Here is a 19,994-nt window from a genome sequence, read left to right on the forward strand (position 1 = left end):
TTGAGGGATTGTATTCTAACACGAAAAAAAGTTGTTTTATTCTATAGCCAGACTTTTACCTGGATCGTCAAATTGTATTTAAGAGCATGGGTGATGGGGGTTTTTTCACAGTAAGCACTGGCCATTAACCACGAGGAATAGCCTTACTGATATTTGCATTTTTTTCTTTCTTCCTCCTCCGGTTGCACTGAGTAATTGAAGCTTTGCACAATATGTCACTGTTTTGAATATTGAGGCTGAACAGGTCAGCTGGAGATCCCTAATGATGTTCCTGGCAGCTAGTTCTTCTGTTTACTTCATGTATTATGGATATAGCTGCAGGGAGCCACAATTTATATGCTTGTTTGCACCACTCCTGAGTTCCCTGAGTTACTACAATTGCAGCCCAGGCCCATAAAACCACAAGAGAAATTTGAATTGAACAAAAATGTACGTTTTCTATTTATTTCTATTTGTTTCCCAAACATGTCTCTTGTATACCTAATGCCTTTGATGGACATTGCAGTGAAGTTCCACTCATGAATACCTTTCTGTAACAAAAAACAGAAGTTAATCAATCAACAAATAAAGTGTTTCAGCTCTAACATTTTGTTCCAGTAGGTTCTAGCAGGTAAATGAACAAATATGCATATATGTATATGTTTCTGTCTACTTAGTTGGACGGCTCCAGCCCTCTAGCATTTCTGAATTAGCATAGGTGAAGCAAATTTAGTTAATGCTGGCTCAGCTTTAAGTGTCTGCAACACACTTTTTCTTTTTTTTTCTACAATGATGAGTCAACAATCTTTAAACAGACTCCACATGGATGCAAAATAAAACTTGAATCCCAAAACTATCTGAGCCCAAACCTCCATGTACTCCTTACAAAAAAAATTAAAAATCAATGAAGCAGCATTATGTTCACCTGTCTTGAGATGTTTGACTACAATTAATGTGAAGTGTTATCAAACTTCGTTTCACTATAATGTGTTTGATCAGCACTGCATGTTAAACAAAAGGCAAGATGTAGGCTAATTTAAATTCTGATATAGCATTTTGGTGGTTTTTGTTGTTTACTGGTAATACTGGTGGTACTTCACCCTGGTATACTCGGGTGCAATTAAAATACTGGACAAAATGAGGGTGCAATGAGTTTGTGTAATTACGTGTTATTCAGTCACAATATGTGATGGACGATTTCACATCAAAGTTCCTTCTGTTTGCATACATGTTGTCTGATTTAGTTTAAGTCATTCACCATTTTAAATGAATTTTTATTTAATATTTAGAATTTTTCCGAGCGGAGGACAATATTCCTAACAGGAAGATGATTAGATGGGCAATGCTCTGACCGTTTCAGCAGGAGAAACATGCCAGATGGAGACGTTCTTCTCTTCAGCCTCATTGTTGATAGACACATAGGATGGCTGGTAAACTTTGGTGGGCTCCAGAATCAGCACCTGTAAACACAAACACCAAAACATTTGATTTTGAACCCCTCAGTCATCATTTTTCAGCATGAATGCATGTATATGTTTACATACTGGAAACCGCAGTCTGTTGGTGGTGCACTGCGTGGCCTCGACGATGATGTCCATCCAGAAGTTGAGTTTCTCTCTCTGAGGAGAATGCTCCAAATTTTGCTTTTTAAACCTTTGGATCAGCTGTAAGTTCTGCACTACTGAACGCAAATACCTGGAAGAAAATACAACCAATTATAATCATTAAAATAAAAAGCATCACACTTACAATTCCTTGAAATTTTGTTTTCGTAAACTGTTTTTTTGTAGCATGTTTGGGCTTACTTAAATAAAAGAGTTGCATTATAAAAACAAATGTACTTTTGTAAGATGAATGTCCTGATACTTCACTACAACTATGAAAGCTGAATACATCTTTAAAAAATTGAGACCTGGGGATCAGAATGTGACCAAAATTTAAAACTAATCTTTATTATGAAAAACATGCATTGACATTGCAACTTTTATATATTTACAAGATCTTCTCTCTTACCAAACAGGTGGCTTCAGCTTGAAGAGCTTCTCTGCAGCCTGAGTAGCTTTAGGAATGTCACTCGCTAGCATGCTAACGGTGAAGAATTGGCCGACGTCCCAGTAGTTATTCATCTTTTCCAAGGAACCCTTGCGCCCCAGCAGGCTGTTCAACCTCACCCCTGATTATAAGAAGACAAAAAGTGAACATTGTAATTGCAGTCTGATTGAAACTGAAGTGGCATGGTCTCAGCTGACTTTTGTACCACAGAAATATCAAGAAAAGGAGCTACTGAATGCAAACTGAATGCTGAAAATACACAACTTAGGTGTTTCACATTGACTTGAGAGTCCGCTGAGAACAAGTCAAAGGGGGAATCAGGTTACCTATTTTTCTGAGTTCCATGGAGCTCTCGAATTGCTGGCCAGCAACTATGAGGAGGACAGCTAGGTTAATACCCGAGTACAGAGTGGGCTGCAGCTCAAAGCCCTTTCTGTACCTGACAGGTGGAAGAGGAAATACAGATGAATACACACAAGGAAACAATAAGATGTGAATAAGATGCATTTATTTCTGTGTGTTCTCACCACTGAATGGCGTTGTCCCTGTTTTTAGTGTCTTTGCAGTCAGAGTCGAGAAAAATGTCCTTGTAGATTCGTCCACAGAGGCAGAACATGTCTGGTGCAGGATGTTCGCAGGACTGCAACACCTGCAGCATCACTCTGAGAGCCTGCTCCCTGTCTCCAGGAGCATTCCTCCTGCACGTACATGCACATGCACATGAAGGAAAACGTTTTCATGAGACTGAGAAGTACACCTTTATTACTTCCATAGGAATTAAAAGTGCAAGTACCAGCCAGGTGTTGCTAATTAAATGCACTTGATAACTGATCATCAGCCTAACTACCTGCTCAAAAGCAGTTTGGGCAGTTTACTGGCCTGGAGTATTCGGGTGTGTGTTAACACAGGAGTGGCTGTTCTAGCAAATTCACCCTACGATCAGATCTTGTAATGTTTAGAGAAACTTCAAACAAAAAATCAAGAGCTACAGACTTTAAACACCTCAGTTAGCATGTTAAATGTTAAAGTTAATCACAGTACAATGAGAGAAAGCCTGAACAAGCTGCCTGGAGAAGGTATCTCTGCAGGACAGCTTAAGTTTGGAAAGTTCCATCTGAACAAACCGCAAGACCACCAGAACATTATCCTTTGGACAGACAAAAGCAAAGTGTAGATATGTGATCATACTTGACATCACCACGTTTGGTTAAAACCAATGACAGCATATCAGCATAAAGACTTTATATCAACTGTCAGCATGGTTGTGGAGGGGTGATGATGTGGGCTTGCTTTGCAGCCTCAAGACCTGGACACCTTGCAGTCATTGACTTGACCATGAACTTCTCTATATACCAAATCACTCTAGAGTAAGTGTGAGGTAACCTTCCAACAGCCAAAGCTTGGCTCAAGCAGGATTATGCAACAGAGCAATCATCCTGAACACAGCAGAAAATTTACAACAGCATGGCTGAAAAAGAAAACAATCGAGGTGTTGCAAAAGTCCAGACTCCAATCTGACTGAAATACTGTGGGGGAACCTTAAGAGAGCTGTGTATAAACAAGTGCCTGTAAACCTCAATGAACAAAAGCAACATTAAAGAAAATGTAAAAGAAGGCTGAGCCAAAATCCCTCTACAATGCTGTGAAAGGCTAAAACGTCATACAGAAAATGAAGACAGTATACTTAATTTTCCCTGAACAACAAAAATGTATTTTTCACAGAATGCTAGACTTGTGGTCTGTTGCATTTTTGACATGCAGTTACTACATTTTTAGCTCCTGATATCACCACACTGCATATTTATGGTGCATTTTATATGATATGTTAGAATGAATGTCCTCAGTGAAATAAAGGCACAAAAAACAAAAAATGTGGGATCCCTAAAAATAATTAAAGAAGATAAATCTGCTTTACCACAGGGTTTGGGCATCAAAATGTTCAGTTTCATTGAGCTGCTGCGTACCTGTTCAGGGCAAAGGAGTAATGAAACTGGATCATGGGCTGGGTAGCCAGATCACATGTTGGCAGCATCTCCAGAGTCTGCACCAGTTTCACCATGGCATCATAGTCCTGGTTGTCAGAGAAGCCACAAAAGGGGCATTAAATTTAAACCTAATGATAATGCATTTAGAATATAAATGTCATTCTGAACTTCAGTCTGTAATAACTTTTAAGAAGTTCCCAGCTGATAGAAAGAAATGAAGGTCATGTTTGATGTGTTTGTACCTGTATATCTCTGTAGGAAAACAGCAGGTTCATGACAATGTCCTGTGTTAGGACCTCTGTGTTATCAATTCGGAGTTTAATGCGTGAAAGCTCCTTAGCCAGCTCCTCTCCCTGGTACTTCTCCCTAGCCTTCCTGATGTCGTTGAGCAGGGTGTCCTTAAAGGAAGCACTATATGTACACAGACAAGGAACAGAGGAAGAAAAGAAGCTTTCATTTTAATGTTGATCTAAAGCACAGTTTTTGACCTCTAGTGGACCAACCCTTATTTTGCAGCAAACAGACATTACTTACTGTTTTGATGAGATTACTATTGAGTGCTAATGGTCAGTTGGTAGTACTAACAAAAAGCTATGAACAATGATCCTCACTATAGACTCCTACAGTCGGAATACTGCATTGTGCAAAACAAATGCATGGAACATCCCTAGAATAATTACCTCCAACTCCTTTTTAATTTTATTTCTAAAGCACCTAACATCACAAAATGCTTCACGACAAAATACCAGAAGATAAAAACAAAAGGTAGCCAAACACAAGTCTAAAAAGATTCGTTTTTAGCTGTTTTGTAATAGAAAACACAGAGTCCACCTATCACAAGCTCAGAAGGAGCTTTTCAGAGTCTGGGGGTTACTGTTGGAAAAGCTCTGTCTCATCAGCTTTTAGCCTTGTATGATGCACAGCTAGCAGGCCCTGCTCAGATGACCTCAGGGACGTGCTGGAGACAAAAGGATGTAAAGGTTCACTGATGTAAGCTGGTGCTTGAAGCACCTTAAGTTAAAACCAGAATCTTAAAATGGACTCTGAAGTTAATGGGGAGACAGGTTTTGCTTAAACAAGCAAAGAATGAATCACAGTAATACAGAAGGGATGAAATCTGCTTGATTTTCAGTGCAGAGTGTGCAGATAACACCAGTGCCCTTACACACGACATTGGAGGTGGAAATTTTGACACCGATTTCTGTTATAACCTAATATTTCTTGTGAACAGGCTATTTTTGTTCATGCTTTAAGATGAAGATGATACATTTACCAGTGACAACTCATTTAACCAGTGTTGACACAGCAAATGACTCATTTTAAAAGTAAATATTAAGTTAATTTGAGATTAAGCTGATGTTCCAACACTTTGCAATATATTTAACATTTATCTTTCCAGAACACACCAAATAAAGCACTTTTATTGTACTGTAATAACATACTATACTTAAGTATGTTATTCAGATGGTGTTTTGTAAATTCTGTCTTACGTTATTACTTTACACTTCCGTTTTACTACATTTCATAACTAAGTATGGCACCACATTTAGCTGAAAGCCTATATTACTCCTTACTTAGTAGTTTGTTTGTTTGTTTGTTTGTTTTTTGGGTGGGTGGGTGGGGGGGGGGTGCTTTTCTTGTAAATGACTGTGAGGTGCTGTTTCTGCCAAGCTCCAGAAGGGAAGGTGGGGCGGACATGAAGCACTGTTAGGTGGTTGACTGACACAGTATTGACTAATCAACCTCTGATTTCCTTAGAAATGGAAACTTGATGCAACACACACACACACACACACACACACACACACACACACACACACACACAAAGAGAGAGGCTGTGTTTTGAGCTAAAGACAAGAAGGGTTTGATTTTTAAGCACACATAGCTGTTACGTTGGTTGTGTGAGTACAGCAAAAATAAACATAGTTGCACTTTACAGTCTACATCTGCGTCTGTACTGGGAAACCATGATAGTGGGATTACAGCAGCCCCTTGTTTTCACTTGTATCTCACCAGGATGTTACGTGGATGTCCTTCAGCAGGCTGGTGAAGCGGTCGGTCAGGGGATCGCACAGTGGGCCCAGCAGGTTATCCCAGTTGGGCTGCATGTACTCGCTTGCCCTCCGTTGGGCATCGCTTTCACAGCACATATACTCGTGGTTAGGGGTGACTATGTAGGGGATGAAGTAGTAGTTACCACTGGATGCCTAGAAAGAGAGGAGAGAAGGTTTAATTACAAGTTGTTTACAGAAAGAAAAGCACTTTGACAGCTTTGTGCAAATGCCAGGTGTAAAAGAAGTCCAGGTGGAGAGAGATAAAGAGGTGAGAGTAGGGATTAGAGTGATTAATGAGAGGATCAGTGCACCACTGAGACTGTTTGGTAGCATCATACTACATCAGTGAAGGTTTCCAGAAGTAATAAGCCTCATGTACTAAGAACCACCTAACACTCTCGAACCTCTGCCTCTTCTTCCAGCTTTGCATATGAACAAATGTGATTACCTTTAAATCTGAAATTGAAATGATAAGCTTTGCAGGTACAAAAGCATTTGGCAAAGCATTTCAGGACTGACAAATCTTACACGCACTGCTGACTGTCTTTTTGTTGTGTTCATTCTTAAAACATATATTTCTACATCTTTTATTTAACAACTATATCACTAGATTTGTAGTTATTTAGTATGGTCGTCACAGCACCACACATCATTTTAAAGCAGTCACCATCATGATTTCATGCATCGAACGACAGCACTTTAGGCCACAGCAACTAGCTGCTTCTGATTTACACTTGTAAGTTTCTCCTGTTAAACTCTGTTCAGTTATATTCAGTGAGGATTGTTTCACAAACACTTTTTAGGTAAATTCCCCACAGTGGGATTAAATGCAATTCCATGATTCTTTCTGAGATGATGCAAATTTAATTTAGTGCAAAAACGCACATGCATCCAGCACTCTTAAAGCATGCTATAGCTGATTATCCATTGCTTCCTTTGTGTTGTTAGGGGCTTTAATCTGTTAACCACACGACATCCCAGGGAGAGGTCATTGTTTTCCATCCTCACTTCCTTGTCTGTTAGTATTATCAGTCAACTAGGGAATATCCCAGCATGCCTTGATGCAGGCCTGATACCTACTTTATTTCTCAGACCAGAGCCTCTGTATTCTGGAGGCAACTGAACCCAGGGAAAACCTAACGGTGGAGGACGAGCAGCCTACTCCACACACAAACACACATATACACAAAGAAGACAGCGTACATACAGTGAAGGTCAGTTTCTAGGAAAACTAACAAGTAATATGACTCTCGTTCTCGAGCCGGCCATTCATAATTTAACATGTGTGTACTTGTACACAATGTGTGTGAGAGTGTGTGTGTGTATATATATATATATGCATTCCTGTCTGCATTTCTGCATGGGGGTGAACGGTATCTGCCAGGAATATTCCTCTAGAAATAGAAACAGATGGTGTGCACACAGAAATCTTTATAAAACATGCACACATAAGAAACTTACTGTGTTTTTCTGTGCCACCATGTCCTGTGCGGAGATAAAGAGCATGTGAGAATATGTTTCCAGACTTTCGGACAGTGACATAGTGTATTATTCCTGAATTGCTATTTTAAACAGCTGGTAGGACTGACTGTACGACATGTTAGTCTGTAAATAACACAGCAGATCATTTTGTCCCAAGGAGACGTAAAAGAATGGTGTCCATGAACACTAGTTACACTGATGGGAGAGTGTGCATGTGTACCTTCAGTGACTGGGCAGTGTCGGGGTCGGTGTCATGGTATAGGATGACATTGTTGGCCATGTCAAAGCTCTCCCTCACACCCAGGTGGTAAAACAAGGAGGGCTGCCGACACACATCGCTCATATCCACGACTGCAATGTCTGTAAGGAGGAGGTGATGGAGGTGACAACATAAGAGCATAGCTCTTTAACATTGATGCAATTTGCAGAGGTGACAAATGAGCTGAGTTTGAAATACATCTGCCTTTGAGTTTTGTGCTGCATCTGCCCCGTGATCTTTGGCCTCGTTAAATGTGGGAAATGTTTTGAGTGGAGTTGAAAAGAAACAAGAAGAGACACAGTTGGGAGCTCTCCCATTGAAAGATATGAGCATGAACAAGAACATACATGATGGAAGGCATTGGTATTCATTGAATGTTATCCTTTCCTAGAAATCTTTTTTTTTTTTTTTTTCTAGGAAACAACACCCACTCACCCATGAGAGCCTCCTGCATAGAAGAATCTCAGTATATGAGTCAGTTAAAGGCAAGTACAGACAATTATGCTGACTTGAAAATCCACATTTTTTTCTACTGAAGCTCAGAGGTAATAACAACATGCCCTCAATCTGCCGCCAAGTTTTATATCCTCTCGGGCCTACCTATAGGGAGTGCAGAATTATTAGGCAAGTTGTATTTTTGAGGAATAATTTTATTATTGAACAACAACCATGTTCTCAATGAACCCAAAAAACTCAAAGCTGAATGTTTTTGGAAGTAGTTTTTAGTTTGTTTTTAGTTTTAGCTATTTTAGGGGGATATCTGTGTGTGCAGGTGACTATTACTGTGCATAATTATTAGGCAACTTAACAAAAAACAAATATATACCCATTTCAATTATTTATTTTTACCAGTGAAACCAATATAACATCTCCACATTCACAAATATACATTTCTGACATTCAAAAACAAAACAAAAACAAATCAGCGACCAATATAGCCACCTTTCTTTGCAAGGACACTCAAAAGCCTGCCATCCATGGATTCTGTCGGTGTTTTGATCTGTTCACCATCAACATTGCGTGCAGCAGCAACCACAGCCTCCCAGACACTGTTCAGAGAGGTGTACTGTTTTCCCTCCTTGTAAATCTCACATTTGATGATGGACCACAGGTTCTCAATGGGGTTCAGATCAGGTGAACAAGGAGGCCATGTCATTAGTTTTTCTTCTTTTATACCCTTTCTTGCCAGCCACGCTGTGGAGTACTTGGACGCGTGTGATGGAGCATTGTCCTGCATGAAAATCATGTTTTTCTTGAAGGATGCAGACTTCTTCCTGTACCACTGCTTGAAGAAGGTGTCTTCCAGAAACTGGCAGTAGGACTGGGAGTTGAGCTTGACTCCATCCTCAACCCGAAAAGGCCCCACAAGCTCATCTTTGATGATACCAGCCCAAACCAGTACTCCACCTCCACCTTGCTGGCGTCTGAGTCGGACTGGAGCTCTCTGCCCTTTACCAATCCAGCCACGGGCCCATCCATCTGGCCCATCAAGACTCACTCTCATTTCATCAGTCCATAAAACCTTAGAAAAACCAGTCTTGAGATATTTCTTGGCCCAGTCTTGACGTTTCAGCTTGTGTGTCTTGTTCAGTGGTGGTCGTCTTTCAGCCTTTCTTACCTTGGCCATGTCTCTGAGTATTGCACACCTTGTGCTTTTGGGCACTCCAGTGATGTTGCAGCTCTGAAATATGGCCAAACTGGTGGCAAGTGGCATCTTGGCAGCTGCACGCTTGACTTTTCTCAGTTCATGGGCAGTTATTTGGCGCCTTGGTTTTTCCACACGCTTCTTGCGACCCTGTTGACTATTTTGAATGAAACGCTTGATTGTTTGATGATCACGCTTCAGAAGCTTTGCAATTTTGAGACTGCTGCATCCCTCTGCAAGATATCTCACTATTTTTGACTTTTCTGAGCCTGTCAAGTCCTTCTTTTGACCCATTTTGCCAAAGGAAAGGACGTTGCCTAATAATTATGCACACCTGATATAGGGTGTTGATGTCATTAGACCACACCCCTTCTCATTACAGAGATGCACATCACCTAATATGCTTAATTGGTAGTAGGCTTTCCAGCCTATACAGCTTGGAGTAAGACAACATGCATGAAGAGGATGATGTGGACAAAATACTCATTTGCCTAATAATTCTGCACTCCCTGTACTATGCTTGCAGGGCATCTGAGGGGACTAAAACTTATACATGTGCCTGGCTCTTCCTCAGCTGAGTTGTGGTGCTGCCTAGTATAAATAGCTCGCAATTAAAGAAGAGCTCAGGTTTCGTTCCCCCTAAAAATAGGAGCTTTCAAAGGCATCATCTTTTCATAATGGAGACAGAATTATGAAATAAGTGACTGAAAATTATTTGGGGAACATTGATCGATTTATGGTGAGATTTTAATATATTTAACCATTAACAACAACAGGTGTCAGCTGAGTTAGCAAATAAATAAACAAGAATTAATGTCAACTCACAAGGCTCACTAAGATCACTATTGTCAACTGCTGTCTTGGATTCATACGAATGAGTTTAAATGTTGTAATCATCAGCATCCAAAGCCAGTAATATAAGAGCGTTCAAGTGCATATTTTCAGTCATTTGCTTGTTAATAGCCTGAGTGGCTCCATATTTCATTGGTTTACATATTTGCCCAACAAGAATCTGTACCATTTCTTTAGGATTGTAACAGGATATCTGAGGTTTCAGAAACCTCCAAAATCAAACATGTAGCACTATTACTACAATTAGATCTCATCTGAATAAGAAAGCAGCTCAACAAGTTGTGCAGAATTATATGTGTGAACATACAGAAAAGCTTTCACTATTGTGCTGCAAACTTGGTAGCCCATGACAGACCTTTTTTAGTGATAACTTTTTCTATTAGTACATTCCTACTGCTGGAAAGATTAGAGCTTGAGTATGTGTATAGTATGTGCATAGGATAAAGGGTGCAAAAAGGAAGAAGTACCTCTACAAAACACAAAGTTACTGCATTCAAAATATTACTGAAGTACAGAAGTAGAGTCAGGTATGTATTGGATTAAAAAATATAAGCATATATACCCAACTGCTGTAATTTTAGTACTTTAGTATAACTTTGAGACATCTATCATTTGTATGAACCTATTTGCAAAAGATAAGTCATGATGTAATACGAGGCTACAAGTTTACAAGTAAATTACTGACTACTGAAAAAAACCTACTAGTGTTGCGAAATCACAGTCCAGGGTAGTAATGCTGCACAGTCATGCTGCACTATAACAGTGATCTCACTGCATAGCTTACAATAAACTTACAACTGTTGTAACACAACAGTCAGGAACCACTCACAAGCTATTACGCAACTTAACCCCTGATTTAATAAAAACATATTATTAGTGCTAATGAATCAAAGCATATGGTGTATGAGGAATTAACATAGATTACTTAGCTAAAAGTACTCTGATCATACCATAGTCTTGCAAGCATGAGTCTTATTTATCCTACCTTCTGGAGTATGCTGCAGTGTATGTTAAGGTTCAGCTCTTGCTTTATGTCTATAGTTTATTCTACAGTGTGTTCACACTGTGGTGGAGATAAAATATCTTGAGTAATTTCAATTTAAGTTAAATTGAAGAAGTTCAGTTTAACCTCTTTTTTCACTTTTTATTTCGACACTTATGTAGTAACATTTTTATTTACCACTTGTGTACTTACTTCGAATATTTGTTTATATTCCATTTTATTTTTATCATTGTGTATTGGTACCTCTTGCACCATCAAGATTACATGCTACCCAAACACCAATACAGGTACGTGTCTCATCATGTGACCACCACAACCAGAATTACTGTAAGAACAAAAAAAAGCTTTCCCGACACCAATAAGGAAAAGAAGAATAGTCTGCATGATAGATAGATACAGTTTTATATGAGCTGCTTAGTTAGTTTTAATAATAAAAAGTTTTCGCACACTTGCAGTTAGAAGTCTGACTTGTGCAAACCTGCCCTCCCTCTTGTGTAACTTTCCTGTGAAGTACCTGCATCATAGAAACTGTCCAGTACTGATGTTTCTCCAAAGTCCAACCTTCCGAAGGTGACGGTGGTGAGCAGGGCGCTCTCCGAATCACAGGCTCTCTGCAAACACTGCAGCGCTCCGGACTCCGGGCTGCTCGCCATCACCGACTTAAGCCCATCGTTCAGGACGTAGACGACCCGCAGAGAGCGCTGCTTAGTCGGTGGACTGGGGCTGGACACGTCGCCCCTCTCTCGGTCCCGCTCCACCACACACACCCCAGCTGTGTGGTCTCCCCCCATGTCCGACGCCGGTGCGCTCTGCCCGGTTTCCATATCGAGAACCTGGAAAGTGACTTCTTCTCCGCTTGATATCTACCACCCTCTTTATTCTCTTTGCGCCTTTCGTTTTCTCCTCCTCTCGCTCTCACTGGTGACACACCTGTCCTGGCATGAGAGCACGTCTGAGTCTGTCTCCTTGCATCTCCGCCTCATTAACTCATATCATCTGACGATTATCTCGCACCAAGACGTCCGCTTCATCCAGACTGGATTTGACTGGATCCCCGAGAGAGAAAGAGAAGGAGGAGGAGGAAATGTGGTGAGAAAAATACACTCAGAAGTTGGAATATTCCCTTTTGGCTCAGCTGTACTCTGGTATGAAGTTTTCCACTGGCGAATAAACTCTGGTCCTGTCAGTCTAGGAAACGTTATCAGAGTGTTCCCGTTAGTCTAAATATATGACAGCGTGACCTTTTGGTCACCTCCTCTGCCCACCGCGTAAATAAGCTATGTTATTCTCAGTTATGATTTCAAACAGCATAGAATATCGTGTGATGTGACTGTTTTTTCAGCTTTAGTTATCCTTCTGGCTCCTTCTAAGTTTCTCTCCAGAGAAGAAGTTTGTCTGATTTCCAAATATATGCCCAAGATTTAAGTAGTGGCCAATTAGAGAGGACTTTGTGCACTTTGTGAGAATTATATGTGCACGGCCTCCTGGTTAGTCTCCATTAGGGACTAGTGCCGTCTTAATGTTCAACCGCAGAGGCTGTCAGAGGCCATTCATCACATGACGGAGAGGACAGATGCAACAGATACACGTCTTCCCAAATTAGCATCATTAGATAACAACTGGCTATCGGGTATGAATGTTTCTTTAAGGATCCTAATTGCCGTAACATTAAGTGTAATGTTAGAGTTACTGTGTTTTATAAGTTGTGAGATTATTATATTATCTTATGCCACGTATACCTCTAATTAAAGATTGTGAAATCATTATGTAGTTTTAGGTTGCATTTTACTCCTGACTTAGAAGGAGGTTGCTGATTTATTGTGAATGAATTACATTGTTTTATGATGCATTATACTGCTGATTTATAAGAAATAGTGTTTTCAGAGAATCATGGCCTTATTTGTCTGATTAGAAAAAACAGAACATACTGCACAGGAAGCCAAGGTCATAACTTAGGCTAACCAAGAGAGAAAGAACGTGGATGTTTAGGTTTTATGACTTTGGAGGGGTGCTGAAGCTATAAGCATGTGAGAAACGGTGAGATACTTCGAGATCTGGCGGACACCCAGAAGTGTTGTATGGAATAATGAGAATTGTATGGAATAAAGAGATTGTTGATTGAGCATTTTTATACACCGAATGTTGTTCTTCCTTCAGCCCAAAGATCAAACATTTGGGTTATTTAACAAAGTTTAGACAGAGATTAATCATTTTGATAATCTAAATATCAACAGACCTACTTACTTAAGGAGGGAAGTAACGGTCCTGGTGTTCTGTCTCCTGTCCTCTCCCTGCTGGCCTCCTCTATGATGTTTGACTTATAATTAGATCTCTTTTCTTTCAAGTTTCTCTGGTTGAGTTAATGAGCTGGAGGACATCTCTTGGTAGTTCGTGTCAATAGGATTCTTTGTTCTTGTTTCAAATGTGTCTGGTAGTTTTATTTTCACAATTTTATTTCTGCTAGGTTTAGTTAGGCAGTGATGTTTGTTTAGGTCAGAGGGAGAACACCACATCTTAATTTTTTAATTCCTTGGGTGCAGTGGTCTTCTGTTTGGTGTAAGTATTGAGTTACAATCAATGCCTTTTTTTTCTTTTGTTTTTCTCTTTGAGATCAGTAAATATTAAGATTTGATCTCCTTGACTGTTGTAGCAACCTGAAGTTTAAAACAAGTAATAAATGAATCTAGTGCAGTCCTCCTGTGTAGAGCAGCGCAGGCTTGGACTATAGATACATGCATGGTGAAACAAAAGAAAGAACTATACTTATGATCGATGTGTAGTAATAAATGTATTCATTTCTATTAAGTTGGACTAAAAGCATACATGCTATCTCTGTTAAGTCTCTTTTTAAAGCTGTTATAGATGATTTATTCACCACATGGGGTCAGCAAATTATGGAGCTCTGACATTAATTCATATTTTGTATTTAGTTCTGTTTTGGTCTTTTTACAGTATGCCCATGATGAAAGAATGCTCCATTTGCCAGTATTTTCCATCCACCTGGGATAAACTGCCTGTGATTGCTTCCACTTGTCCTATTCCCCTTGCCTATCCAAGCTGCCACAGGAGCTAGGATAGGCATCCGTCTATCACTACTTGTGATAGATTAATTACTGTCGAGGGTGTACCCCACCTCTTGCCCAGTAGCAGATGGGATATGCTCAAGCTCCCCACGACCCTCAACTGGATAAGTGGAAGAAAATGGTTAGATGGATGGAGTACAGAAAGAGCTCCAGAATTGAAGGACCTGCAATAGACTGCCAACCTGTCTAGGGTGTACCCTACCCCTTATTATTATTCAGAACTGGTTGAGAAAATGGATATATGGAAATGTTGAAACTGAATTTTGACAAATAGTTCCACTTCATCAAGTCTTGTCACAGTTCATATTCTTGTTTAAGAGTACTCTTGTCGGATAAATTTCCACCATCATATTGTAAACAAAATTAAATTAGATTAAAAGTGGGACTTCAGTGGGCCATCTGCAGTTTTGTGCTTTGCTGGTTGGCAGGCTATGCATGCAGGTCATCCTGATTTAAGCTTAAGACGGTGAATTAAGCTCAAGCTGTAAGATTTGGGTGTGTCTTTCTATGCTCACCTCACCACTGGTTATGGCAGATTACTGCTCCTCTCTGAGGTTGTCAGATTTTGTCCTGCTGGGTTTTCCTTCCTAACACTGCCTAACACACTAGTGACTGCTCATTGGGAACTGTCTGATTGTTGTTGAGGTTGTCTCCCTAATTCTGTAAAATGTCTTTACCTTGCAGTTTAAAGTGCACTGAGGTGATTGTTGTTGTGATTTATCACTTAAAAATTAAACATAACCGTGAAAAAAGAGGAACCACTGTTTTTACTTTTCCTCCCACACTACTGACTAAAATCAGCATATCATTTTCCACTGAACAGATTTTTGCTCTTTTTTTTCAAATCTGATTACAACATCCTCTTTTTCCACTTATGATGCATTTTTATAATGGTAAAAACTTCCTTATGCTTAGCTCTACATTTGAGCTCTACTGCCATTTTATCACATTTATTAGAGGAGACTTTAATATTTTCTAAAATTGTGCAATAAAAAGGATGCTCAATGTAAAAACCTAAACATCCAAACACCATTACATTCTGCAATAGTCAAATATTTTTTGACATGCAGCTGCAGAAATCCTGCAGCAATTTCAGTGACCGTTAAGACTGCACCATGACTTCTCCTTTTGTTCAGTCTAAACTTGGGCAACCTGAGAGCATGTCTGCTGTCTATCAAAGTCATTTGTGCAGAAACACCAGCTACTTGAATAAGCAGTAAATGTGCAATGGGCAAAATGTGCCTTTGAAACAGAATGTACACTATACAAGCATGCACATTTTACAGACAGTCACGTATAAACAGAGTGTGCGCACACAGTACATAATAGCATCTTTATTACACTGAAATATAAAAGTATATATATTTATCACTATCCTGGAGAGAAAGGACCAAGTCAAGAAAACAACTTGTAGCCTCAGTTGTAGCAGTTTTCTCTTTGTCATACGAAAGACAGAAAGAAAGAAAAAAGAAATAAAGATTTGGAATCAAAAACATGAAGGCCACAGTGACGGGTTGCCATAGATTCTGTGCACATAAAAGGAAAGGAGGCAAACAGCCGTACATGCTATATCACACATACATACACATGCACACACATGTGAGGACCTTTCATTGTCTACATTCCTCAAACTCTGTCTTTAAAGTTACTCTTAACCTGCTGCCAAAAGAGCACCACAAACACGAGAAGCAAGTGGCTCTCAGTTTGGTTTTTAGGAGTGAGATGCCAACGGCGCAACAGTTTTGTCAGCTTTCTGGAGATGTGAGTGAAACTGAACAAGAAAAAAAAGATTAAATAGTAAGGTCTACGTAGAGAAGGCATTGAGTTTAACTTGATAAATGTCACACAGATGTGTCTCTATGTGTCTTGATGCATGCTCAACCATCCTGGAAAAGAAATCACAATAAGTTGATCAGTGTGTTTTTTCTCTTCAGATAAAAATGCAATTTGCAGCCAAACACTGCAGGAATAATTTTCCATCTGGGGTTAATGTGCTTTTGTTGCATTTTGAATGAGTGCAAGATGGAAAGATTCATTCCGCTGTCATGCCTGTACAGTAAAAATAAAGCTGGAGGCAGAAGATAGTTAGCCTATTAACATAAAAACTGGAAATGAAGGGGTAAGCTGGCCTCTTTCCAAAGATAACAAATGCCGCAACTCTTCAGGATGATAATTTATCATACAGTGGGACTGATTCGTAACAAAAACACAGTTTGAAAAAGTTGCTTACTTGCTAGTTTTTGATCATAAGCAAAGTCAGCCCATTTCAGTTTTTCAACAAGCTAGAGATGTAAATGGTAAATGGCCTGTATTTATATAGCGCTTTACTAGTCCCTAAGGACACCATAGTGCTTTACATATCCAGTCATCCACCTATTCACACACACATTCACACACTGTAAAGAGGACATCAGAAAATTTGCTACACTATGCCATCATCTTTTCCAATATTCTTCAGTCTGGCACCAAAAGTGTGTGAACAGCTGTCCACAGGAAGGATGACAGTATTTATAATAGTTGTGTAAAAACTATTTCACGATTTTGTGAAAACACATATGGCATTGATTTCGAAATGATGTTTGATGGCATGGAAATTATAGATAGTTGTGGATAAAATAAATGGTGCATAGCAAATAAGGCATATTAACAGCTAATTAGGCATACGTTGTTTATGTATGTGCTAAAACAGATGTAATTTCTGGAAGTTTTCAGTGTTTGTAATTTTACTGTGCTTCCATAACCTCTAAATTCTAGTGTTTATGCTTAGTTAAGCTAACCTGGTGCTGACATTTGCTTATATGTTTCCCCCAAAAAATCAAGAAACTCCTGTAAATAGCACCTACAGTATCAGCACTTATCGTGCCAGCTACTTTGATTAAGCTTTTCAGTATCCTGATGTGCTTCCAGGTTCAACTGCAGATTGAAAACACAGACGTCACATCTGTGGTTAAAGGAGAATGCTGCTGAGAATGGCAGAGGCATCAGATTTACCCACCTGAAGTCTACCATAGATGACCTGAGCATTAATTTTTGTCGTAATTTATTTCTTAATTCAAATGATAACCTTTAAGGGCACACGTGTGGTTTACTGTTATTTAGATATTGTTATGATGGTGTGTTTTATTCACCATTTACAATGCTACCAACCGTTTTAGAGAAACCAAACAAACAAAGAAAAAGGAAAACGGTCTCAGGCTCCCTAGCAGCTTCTGGAGGCTGACCAGTCATAGCAGAATGGGCTCACTGGAAAAGAGGCCATGACTAGAACAAGACTAAAAACAGTTTAAGTAAATCATGCAAAGATGTACAAGTAGATATATATCTTCTTTATATGATCCTTACAGAAGTAAAGATCCTGTAAATGCAACAATAGCTGCATTTCCACCAAAAACACTACTAACGTTCAAGGGAACTAAAGTCTCATGGTTACCCAGCCCAGTTGAAACTTGGTAGAGAACTAGCTGTAGGGACATCACTGTTGGCACCCCTGATTTGGGATTTGTTCTGCAACTGGTGATGCTTTAAAGATGTGAATGAAGAAATTAAGAAAAACGAGTGTGGCCCATTTTAAAAACTGGTAGCTGCAAAATGCCCTATTTCACCTGATGCTCAAGGTGGTTTGCCACACCTGAATGTTGTCCTGGGAAATTGTATCGCTGGCACGTAATAATTTTAATAAATGAAAAAAAACTTTGCAAGTCATTAGATAATTTATCTGTTTCCAGTCAAGGGCTGTCTTGAACTAGTGACATCACTTCTCACAGAAATAGCTCACTTTTCTTTTTGTGACCCCGACTGACTCCCTGAATCTCTTTGTTTACCCACTGAAAACCTGGTAAGTGCATCTCAGGAAAGTTAATGCAGGGCAAATGCGGCTAATTTACATTTGCAAAAGTGTCCCCATTTTCAGTATGTACGCCTACAGTCCTCACATGGAAGGAAAACAAGTGCACAAACATACACACACACACAGATAAGAGGCGAAGGCCGCAGAGTGGACGCAGAACAGCACAGGGGTCGTCTGAACCGACCGGGCTACAGAGGTCAAAGTTTCTTTCACACAGAAACATGAAGTACCAGTGAGGTTGCCACGGCAGCCCCAGCTCTGTGTCATTGTTCTGTAACCGTGGCAACACGCAACGACAGACTGCAGCGCAGTCAGTCAGTACCGGTGGTACAGCAAGCTCCAACAAAATAGCAGTAAACTGAACAGAGAAGCCTCTTTAGAAGAAAAATAAAGAAGTAAACACAGGATAAGGCGGCGTCGGGGAGAGAAGGTGGCTGACTCCATGGTGCTGAACAGTTGCTGATTGTGATGATCATTTGGCACAAACTTCTTTTGGCTGAAGAGTCTCAGACCAGCAGTGAGAATGTCTTCAAAGGATGGCCTCCAATGTGGTGATAAGAATGCGACAATAAGGATGCTTTAGTCTTCATTTTGAAAGGCTCTTCTTAATGTGTTCTACCTCCATCTGTGAAGCAAACACAACCGTGAGCTCAGCTAGTTTCATAGCAATTAAAAAGAGTTATATTTACAACCAAAGATATGAATATAAAAATTTGTATCAGAAATGTGGTTATGAAAAGTGTAAATGTTATAGTTAAGTAAAAATTAATTCTGGTATGTCAAAACAGATGGTTAACTACATAACTATACACACAGGTACTGCCAATACTCTATCTCTGATTAGAGATTCTTGACACTTCCTGTACTCCTATTTTGAGTTTACATAGTGTGTTGCCCATCGATACAGATTGTATTTGTGGCATGCATCATACACACTAGATGAACTCATCTGTTGATGGTAAATACAAACAACACAAATACAAGTACAGGCCATTTGATGAGTTTGTAAACTTATAGCTGTGAAGTCCAAGCAAACCAAGGTATCAATACAGGAAGTAAATACAGGAAGAAGGGGCTATGTTTTGAACTATTGGAAAACATGGAAAATTTATGTTCATTTCACAGCATGTCTATAGTTCTAGGCTCCATCCCAGAATACAAAGCATGAGCAAAGAGGCTGTGCTCTTCAACGGATGAAAAACTAATAGAGAAATATTACTAGAGCTCGTCATTCGAGCAGGACTCTGAGTAGAATCCATATTGAAGGGAGCCAGTTAAGGTGGTTCAGGCATCTGATCCTGATGCATCCAGCTCTTTCTAGGGAGGTGTTTTGGACATGTCTTACTGGGAGGGTGGAAAATGCTGCAGAGATTATATCTCTCAGCTTATTCTTGGAAATGTCTTGGCATTTCCCCAGAAGAGCTGGAGGAGGTGGTTGGGAAAAGGGAAGTCTGGGCATCTCCTCCCCCAATACACAGACCCAGATAAGCATCAAAAATGGGGGGATAGGTAATAAATATACTTGTGTGACTGTTAATATACAGTGGGGCAAAAAAGTATTTAGTCAGCCACCGATTGTGCAAGTTCCCCCACCTAAAATGATGACAGAGGTCAGTAATTTGCATCAGAGGTACACTTCAACTGTGAGAGACAGAATGTGAAAAAAAAAATCCATGAATCCACATGGTAGGATTTGTAAAGAATTTATTCGTAAATCAGGGTGGAAAATAAGTATTTGGTCAATAACAAAAAT

The 19,994-nt window shown here is 39.7% G+C and overlaps 2 protein-coding genes and 1 long non-coding RNA gene across 6 annotated transcripts in view; 1 reads left to right on the forward strand and 2 right to left on the reverse strand.

Annotated features, from left to right (window-relative positions):
- Positions 1–12,346, reverse strand: part of map3k15 (mitogen-activated protein kinase kinase kinase 15) — a 31,445-nt gene extending 19,099 nt beyond the window's left edge. For 2 of the 4 annotated variants that reach the window (XR_014278701.1, XM_082545714.1), the window contains exons 1-12: positions 11,826–12,346; positions 7,773–7,912; positions 7,532–7,555; positions 6,030–6,223; positions 4,259–4,427; positions 3,996–4,102; positions 2,559–2,729; positions 2,358–2,470; positions 1,993–2,152; positions 1,524–1,674; positions 1,332–1,439; positions 481–530 (exon numbers count right to left, since the gene is read on the reverse strand). Coding sequence is in view for 3 of the 4 variants with exons in the window: in XM_082545714.1 (XP_082401840.1) it covers positions 481–530; positions 1,332–1,439; positions 1,524–1,674; positions 1,993–2,152; positions 2,358–2,470; positions 2,559–2,729; positions 3,996–4,102; positions 4,259–4,427; positions 6,030–6,223; positions 7,532–7,555; positions 7,773–7,912; positions 11,826–12,135 (1,697 nt within the window). In the remaining variant the exon portion in view is untranslated. The remainder of the gene's footprint in view (positions 1–480; positions 531–1,331; positions 1,440–1,523; positions 1,675–1,992; positions 2,153–2,357; positions 2,471–2,558; positions 2,730–3,995; positions 4,103–4,258; positions 4,428–6,029; positions 6,224–7,531; positions 7,556–7,772; positions 7,913–11,825) is intronic. The other 2 variants (XM_082545713.1, XM_082545712.1) reach the window with 2 other exon arrangements.
- LOC309713843 lies at positions 12,319–15,887 on the forward strand. The gene is made up of 2 exons (XR_014278703.1): positions 12,319–12,400; positions 14,264–15,887. It is a non-coding gene; the product is annotated as an uncharacterized lncRNA (long non-coding RNA).
- sh3kbp1 (SH3-domain kinase binding protein 1) overlaps positions 15,714–19,994 on the reverse strand; it is a 45,581-nt gene continuing 41,300 nt past the window's right edge. The window contains 1 exon segment of the mRNA XM_082545715.1: positions 15,714–18,866. Within this exon segment, the coding sequence (XP_082401841.1) occupies positions 18,828–18,866 (39 nt within the window). The 3' untranslated portion in view covers positions 15,714–18,827.

The sequence above is a fragment of the Aulonocara stuartgranti genome, assembly GCF_965226115.1.
Source record: "Aulonocara stuartgranti genome assembly, chromosome: 9".
NCBI lineage: Eukaryota > Metazoa > Chordata > Actinopteri > Cichliformes > Cichlidae > Aulonocara > Aulonocara stuartgranti.